An 8,079-nucleotide genomic window follows, 5' to 3' on the forward strand; every position below is an offset into this window, starting at 1 on the left:
TCATCAACAAATGCGTTGAGCACCCAGTGGGTGCTACACCCTGTGCTGGGGTGGAGATCAATCAGACTCCTGCAGCCCTTCCTGGAGCAGATGCCAGCCCACCATAAGCCACTCAGCATTTCCTGAACTCCCACTAAGTACAAAAGATAGTCTGTACTGGAGGAAAGCCGCCCTCCCCTACTGCCATGAAAGACTGGCAGTTCCCTTCCTGCAAAGAGCAAATTTGGCCTTGAATTCAGGAACCCCACATCCTGAGCCCAGCCCTGCCACTAATTTGGTTTTTTTTTTTTTTTTTTTTTTTTTTTTTTTTTTTGAGACGGAGTCTCGCTCTGTCGCCCAGGCTGGAGTGCAGTGGCCTGATCTCAGCTCACTGCAAGCTCCGCCTCCCGGGTTCACGCCATTCTCCTGCCTCAGCCTCCCGAGTAGCTGGGACCACAGGCGCCCGCCAGCTCGCCCGGCTAGTTTTTTGTATTTTTTAGTAGAGACAGGGTTTCACTGTGTTAGCCAGGATGGTCTCGATCTCCTGACCTTGTGATCCACCCGTCTCGGCCTCCCAAAGTGCTGGGATTACAGGCTTGAGCCACCGCGCCCGGCCTAATTTGGTTCTTGAGTAACATGGCTGCTGCTGTGGTCTTCAGTTTCCTCATTTGCAAAAGGAATTGGATCAGATTATCATTAGGGTCAACTTTCTCCTCCCCCAAAACTTGTGGTCTTGCACCTTCAGGCAAGCTATTGCAGTGGAGACTACTTAGCTGATAGCCCAAGATGTGTAACCAAGGCTGGAATTTCTGTACCCCTCACCCCACCCCATCCCTGGCCACCCCTCCCAGCACACCACTCCTTTCCTTCTGGTGTTGGCTGGTAGCATCTGCATTCTAAGCAGGGGAGAACGCTTTCGAGTTCCTTGACTTGAGCCTAGGTTAGCATTAAAAACACAAGCCCAGAGGCAGCCAGCCATGCTCCGCTGCTCCTACTCCCTTCCCGGGACCTGTCCCTGATGTCATAACTGGGTAACTATGACAGCTTGTCATGGGGACAGCTAGGCACCTCACAGAGGAGCCTGGGTACCTCATTTCTGAAGTGAGACTAGGAAGAGAAGATGAACAATTCCCTGGATTATCTGGCCTACCCTGTTATCGTCTCTAATCACAGGCAAAGCACAACCTTCAGAAAGAAACTGGACCTTGGCCACTACATATCTCACAAGAATAGAATACAAATAGGTATGTGGGCACTTTGGGCTGGACACCGCTATCAGGGATTTGGGAATGGTAACCCATAAAGAGATCGACAGTAAACCAGACCAGGTCACAGCTTTGGGATGATATGGCCTTATCTGCTGAATTTGGGCAAGAGGGCATTAGCACCAATAACAAAATGTATCTTCCACAAGGGAGTTCACTGGGTGGAAATACTCCCTTCAACTCTTTAAAGCCAAAGTACGTTAGAAAGAGGATAGGACTTCAGAAGCCAATAGACAGGCTAAAAATATTGGAAAAGGATTGGAAGAGAGGCTTTTTCATTGGATTAAAAGGATATTTATCTCTGTAAATTTTACTTTCACTATTCTTTTGTTTCTGCTCAAAAGTCTCCAGAGATGTCCATTTGATAAATTAAACCAAACCAAACTTCCTGAGTCGCATTAAGGTCCTAATTCAAAAGTGTTCATTAGTCAAGGACACTGTCTAGTGCTGGTTTTCTGAGGCCGCTACTGGAATTCCTGTGATGTAACATTGTTCCCTTTTATCCCCCTTCTCTAGTGAAGCCTACTGTTGATACCAAACCTCCAGTGGCGCACACACATCACATTTTAAAATTGAGCAAACTACAGGTATTTGTTCTCGCTGCTTGCAGATGTGCAGATGTATTTTATGGACTTCCAGTCCATTTCCTAAAGAGGTTCAATTTCTCAGAGCCTTCTAAATACCCATCTACTCAAAGATTTGTTAACACTCCTTCTCACACACGTCACCCCTAGTCTTTCCCGCCCCACCCCCCAGGCGGAGTCTCACTCTGTCGCCCAGTCTGGAGTGCAGAGGCATGATTTCAGCTCACTGTAACCTTCGCCTCCCAGATTCCAGCGTTTCTCCTGCCTCAGCCTCCCGAGTAGCTGGGATTACAGGCGCATGCCACCATACCCAGCTAATTTTTCGTATTTTTAGTGGAGACAGGGTTTCACCATGTTGGCCAGGATGGTCTTAGTCTTCTGACCTCGTGATCCGCCTGCCTCGGCCTCCCAAAGTGCTGGGATTACAGGAGTGAGCCACCGCGCCCAGCGTCCCAGTCTTTTAAGTTCTGCTCCCAGTCTCCCCTGTGGCCCGCAATGCACCCCTTTCCCATGATCTCAGAGGAGGGGGACACTAAGTCATTGTGTGTGGGAGCAGTGTACTGATGGTGTCACCACGGTGAGGTGTGGTTTCTTACCAGGGTGAACAAAAGAAAATCAACAAAATCGAGTATGAAAACAAGCAACTGTGTCAGAAAATCGCAAATGCCCATCGTGGCCCTGCCAAGGTGGATTGCTGGAATGAATATTTTTCCAAGAGGTAATGTTCTTTGTCTTCATTTCAGTTTTGAAAAGTCAAAATTGACTTTCCTCTTGGGTTTTAGTGTGAGCTTTTCCCAAGCCAGAGGAGTACGTAAGGAAAGTTATCTTGAGGGAGAACCAAACAGACCATGTTACACAGAATGAAAACTTTAAAAATGGGGACCTTTCTCCAGCATTAAAGAGCTTTTATTTCATCTAAGAGACTTTTCAGAGTCCTATTCAGTTTGTCACAAGAATGCACTGCCCACTTTTATAAGATGGTGGCCATGTGTCTTAGTCCATTATAGGGTGTTATAGCAAAATGGTATAAACTGGTGGCTTATAAACAACAAAAATTTATTTCTCATAGTTCTAGAGGCAAGGAAGTCCAAAGATCAAGGTGCCAGTAAATTCGGCATCTGATGAGGGCCTGCTTCACAGACAGCCATCTTTTCACTGTAACCTCATGTGGCAGAAAGAGCAAGGGGTTTCTCTCAGGCGTCTTTCATAAGGACACTAATTCCATTAGGGTGACCTAATCATCTCTCAAAGGCGCACCCCCTAACCATCACCTTAGTGGTTAGGATTTGAACATAAGAATTTTGGGGACACAGACATCTGGACCATAGCACCATGGCTGGGGCTATGATGTGATATTCTTAAAATTGGTTCCAGAAATCTTTCCTAAGCAACTACTATGTGCTAGGCACCAGGAATAAGAGAGATGAAATGAGATGTATATTTCCTAACCTCAAAGAACTCAAGGTCTTGTAGGGGAGATATTTATGGAAATAATGACAATGCAGTGTGATTAGGATACAAAAGAAGCACATGCAAGAGAAAGAATTTGGTGTAGGGGGAGGAGATGGTCAAGATGCCATTCCTATATCCTGCTATATTCTGGTATAAGTTGAAAGCTGAGAGGAGCGAGGTGACCCAAAACTTGTCGCCAGGGATTTATCCACAGGGAGACCTTCCCCCAACCAGAAGTTCTCAATCCTGGTTTTACATTATAATCCTTGGGGAATTTTAACAAAATGCCAGTGTGCGTGGTTCACCTCAGATCAATGAAGTAGAATCTTCTCATGGGCAACAGGGTTGGGGACCACTGATATAAACCTCCAAATGCTGTGTACATTTCCCAGAGTGCAGTGCGGATCAACAGGCTGCCCCAGTGGCCTGTGGGCTCAGCAGGACAGGTTACTCCCTGCACTTAGACAGCCTGGCATTTATGATCTCATGACTTCATCTCCCCCACTTGTTAAGATGAGCATTTTCTTCTTCACCCATCTCGGGGTTTTGTGTTTTTCAGCTTAAACAGAGAAACGAGGAACCGCGAGCTAGTGAGAATCACCATGGAAAACCAGGGCATTCTGAAGAGGCTTGTTGATCGCAAACCCCACTATGACCGCAGGGCATCTGAGATAGACTGGCAGGCACGTGGGCACTTATGTTATACTCCCAGACACACACAAGAGTTTGTCCCTGTTCAGCCTAGAGAGAGTCTCAGAAAGATCCCTAAACAGCTAGAGTCAGATCACCTGAAATGTAACAATCATTAAAGGAAAAACCATCCAAAGCAAACAAAACTAACAGGCACAAACCATCAAACAAACAGCTAAAACATCTTGGTAACAAAGCTATTATGTATCAGTTTCATAACATAACAATTATGTGTCAGTTCCAGAAAAATAATCTAGTAGCATCTTCCCTCATCCCTTAATTCATTAAGAAAGGCTGAATGTACAGGGATTAGGGTATAAGAATCAGTCAGTATGTGGTTGGTTTGCTTCATTTAGGAATGACCCTTAAAAAGGTCAGGGGAGGGGAAGCCATCTGTGGTGTTTTAAAAAACCTCCACTTACTGACTTTGGTCTTTAAATCTTTTCTAAGTCATCCCTAGGATTTAGAACTTCAGTAATAGCACCAATGCCCTGGCATTGACATAAACCAATTTTTTTCCTTCAAGAATTCAAGGCGCTATATCAGAAATACTACGAGATATCTTCTCTCCCAAAATGAATAGGTATGTCTCTCTCACTATCAAACATTGTGACCAGAGCTGATACCAAAGCACTGAGAACCCCATAAATGGCGAATGAGGGGCCCAGTTAAGGAGACGGATTTTGCTCTTCTCATATAATATTGACTAGTCATCCATTCAGGAAACATGGGGCTCTCTGACTTTATTTCTTCTCTCCATACAAGAAGGAAATGATATTGCTTTTTGTCATCATCTTTGAGGCTTTGTGGGAGTCTAAGGGGAATAAGACATAAACTGGAGCACTTGTGGCTTTGAAGTTGTGCCAAAGTTACATTCCAGGTCTCTCAGTATTCAAAAGTACCTGCATGTTGTCATTTTGTATTATTTAACATTATTAGTAATGACTAAATGGACACTCAGGTGTTCCAAAGAATAGTTCTGTGTAATTGATGTGTCTCCTCTCTTCTCCACTGAATACAAGGTTATTCACCATGGAAAAGGTACAAGAGAAGGCCCTGGGATTTCCTGGCTGCTTAGAATCGTAAGACACTCCTGAGTGGCTGAATGCTCAATCTTCAGACGCTTCAATAAAGCTTGGAACATAAAATGTGTAAGTTACATTTAGGGGACCCAAAGGCTTTACGTTCTCATTCCAAAATGGGGCAGGCAGAAGGAAAGATGCAATGAGCATTTTTATTTGGGGCTATGAAAAGAAGTTTTAACGAGAGAAAGAGAGAGAGAAATCAGAGAACTCTTTAAAACATACACCATCATCACCATCCCACGGAAGAAGAAAAGCTGGGGTGAGATCATCCAGCCACAAGTACAGCACTGTCAAAATGGAAAACAAAATCACATGACAACATCAAGGTTCAGAAAACACAAGGAACAAGTGCTGTTAGTTCCTCTGTGAATATACACAATTGGAAAAGAATGCCTCATTGAAGTTTCCATGGACTCTGTTCATTTATAGGGAGCAGCAGCAGTGAAAATGTCTCAAAACATATGGTGTGACAATGTTGCAGGCCTGCTATGACTGGTCGTGCTAGTTTTTAGCCCAATTATATTAGTCAGCATTTTCCAAAGAGACAGACTCAATAGGAGAGGGAGAGAGAGAGAGAGACAGAGAGAGAGACAGAGAGAGGATTTATTTGGGGAATTGGCTCACAAGATCATGGAAGCTGAAGAAATCCCACCAGAGGCCATCTGCAAGCTGCAGACCCTGATGCAGCAGGGCAGATAACCCCCAAAGTGGGACTTAGCCTGCAAGGGTTCTTGGCTTCACCCAAGAAAGAATTTAAGGGTGAACCAGTGGTAGGGTAGAAGAAGACAGTTTTATTGAAGCAGCAGTGTTACAGCTCTGGCAGTGTTACAGCTCCATGACTGCTCCTGCAGAACAGGGCTACCCCATAGGCAGAGAGCTTTGCAGTCATAGTTATACTTACTTTTAATTACATGTAGATTAAGGGGCAGTTTGTGCAGAAATTCTAGGAAAAGGGTAGTTTTTGTTTGTTTGTTTGTTTTTTTGAGATGGAGACTCACTCTGTCGCCTAGGCTGGAGTGCGATGGCACGATCTCAGCTCACTGCAACCTCCACCTCCCGGCTTCAAGCGATTTTCCTGCCTCAGCCTCCCAAGTAGCTGGAACTACAATCACACGCCACCACACCCAGCTAATTTTTGTATTTTTAGTCGAGATGGGGTTTCACCATATTGGTCAGGCTGGTCTCGAACTCCTGACCTCAGGTGATCCACCCCACCCCCTCGGCCTCCCAAAGTGCTGGGATTACAGGCGTGAGCCACCGTGTCCGGCCTATAGGAAGGGGTAGTAATTTTTGGGTCCTTAGATCATTGCCGTGGAAAGAGGTGGCAACTCCTAGGTGTTGCCATGGTAATGGTAAACTGACATGGACACACTAATGGGAGTGTCTTATGGAAAGCTGCTTCCACCCCTTCCCTGTTTTAGCTAGTCCTCAATTGGATCCTGTGTCCAAGCCCCGCCTCTGGAGTCAAGTTCTGCCTCCCACCTCACTGGGATGCTGGTAGCAAGGCTTGGTCCAAGCCGGAAAGCCTCAGAACCAAGAAGAAGGTGGTGTAACTCTCAGTTCAAGGTCAAAGGCCTGAGAACCCACCAGGGGGGACAAGGGTACCGGTATGTGTCTTGGGGTCCAAAGGCCAAGGAGCCTGGAGTTGTTGTCCCAGGACAGGAGCGGAAGAGTGTATTCTAGTTCCAGCAGATAGATTGACATATTCACCTCTTGTCTGTTTTTGTTCTCTCTGAACCCACAGCAAGTTGACTGATGCCTCTCCACATTGAGAGTGGATCTTCCCACATAGTTCACTCAGACTTACATGCTAATCTCCCCTGGAAACACTCTCACAGACACACCCAGAAATAATGCTTTACCAGCTTTCTATTCAGTCAAGTTGGCACCTAAAATTAACCATCACACTGACTTTTTAAACTTTCTATTTTGAAATAATGAAAATTCACAGGTAGTTGAAAATAAAGGAACAGGGAGGCCTCCTGCAACCTTCACCCAGTCTCCACCAATGTTAGCATCTTGCATAACTGGAGTACAATATCAAAACCAGGAAACTGACATTGGGATGATGCACAGAACCTACGCAGGCTTCATCAGTTATACATGCACTCATTTTTGTACATATGTGTATAGCTCTATGCAGTTTTTCTCACATGTATAGCTTTGTGTAACCACAATCACATTTGAGATACTTAAAAGCACTATTATCAAAAGACACTCTTGTGCTACCCTTTAGCCACAGTCACCTCAGACCCTCAAGCCTAACTCTTGGCAATCAGAATCTGTTTTCCACCTCTCTGTTAGTTCATGGTATTACATAAATGGCATCATGCAGTATATGTCCATCCTTTTGAGACTGGCTTTTTTCACTCAGAATAATTTCCTGGATGTTCATCCAAGTTGTGTGTGCCTTTTTATTGCTGAGTAGTTTTCCATGGTATGGACGTACTACAATTTATTTAACCACACATCCATCAAAGGACATTGGGATAGTTTCTAGATTTTCAAACATCATCATTATTATTATTATTATTATTATTATTATTATTTTGAGATGGAGTCTCGTTCTGTCGCCCAGGCTGGAGTACAGTGGTGCGATCTCGGCTCACTGCAACCTCCACCACCCAGGCTGAAGCAATTCTCCTGTCTCAGCCTCCCGAGTAGCTGGGACTACAGGCACGTGCCACCACACCTGGCTAATTTTTGTATTTTTAGTAGAGAAGGGGTGTCACCATATTTGACAGGCTGGTCTTGAACTCCTGACCTCGTGATCCACCTGTCTCAGCCTCCTAAAGTGCTGGAATTACAGGCGTGAACCACTGTGCCCGGCCTGAATATTATATGTGAAACTGCTGTGAACATTTGTGTGCAAGTTTCTGCACAAAAATATATTTTCTCTGGAATAAATGCCCAAGAGTACAATTGCTGGGTTGTATGGCAAGTCCAATTTTAGTTTTAAAAGGAACTACAAAACAATTTTCCAGAGCAGCTATGATACCATTTTATATTCCCACCAACAATGGA

General features: G+C 44.8%; 1 protein-coding gene across 1 annotated transcript; it reads left to right on the plus strand.

The window, feature by feature from the left end:
• Positions 1-1,053: 1,053 nt before the first annotated feature.
• On the plus strand, positions 1,054-5,113 carry CFAP97D1 (CFAP97 domain containing 1). The gene is made up of 6 exons (XM_050763021.1): positions 1,054-1,223; positions 1,761-1,831; positions 2,428-2,546; positions 3,840-3,963; positions 4,497-4,553; positions 4,993-5,113. The coding sequence occupies exons 1-5, from the start codon at positions 1,100-1,102 to the stop codon at positions 4,551-4,553; spliced, it is 495 nt and encodes a 164-aa protein (XP_050618978.1). The 5' UTR covers positions 1,054-1,099; the 3' UTR covers positions 4,993-5,113.
• Positions 5,114-8,079: the final 2,966 nt, after the last annotated feature.

This window comes from Macaca thibetana, chromosome 16, assembly GCF_024542745.1.
Source record: "Macaca thibetana thibetana isolate TM-01 chromosome 16, ASM2454274v1, whole genome shotgun sequence".
Taxonomy (NCBI): Eukaryota; Metazoa; Chordata; class Mammalia; order Primates; family Cercopithecidae; genus Macaca; species Macaca thibetana.

What these genes read in the sequence shown, in the direction of transcription:
- CFAP97D1 (XM_050763021.1), top strand. Translation starts at nt 1,100, where the DNA reads ATGAACAATTCCCTGGATTATCTGGCCTACCCTGTTATCGTCTCTAAT. An exon ending in CAAGAATAGAATACAAATAG is followed by an intron (nt 1,224 to 1,760) that starts GTATGTGGGCAC and finishes CCCCTTCTCTAG; the next exon opens with TGAAGCCTACTGTTGATACC. An exon ending in TAAAATTGAGCAAACTACAG is followed by an intron (nt 1,832 to 2,427) that starts GTATTTGTTCTC and finishes GTTTCTTACCAG; the next exon opens with GGTGAACAAAAGAAAATCAA.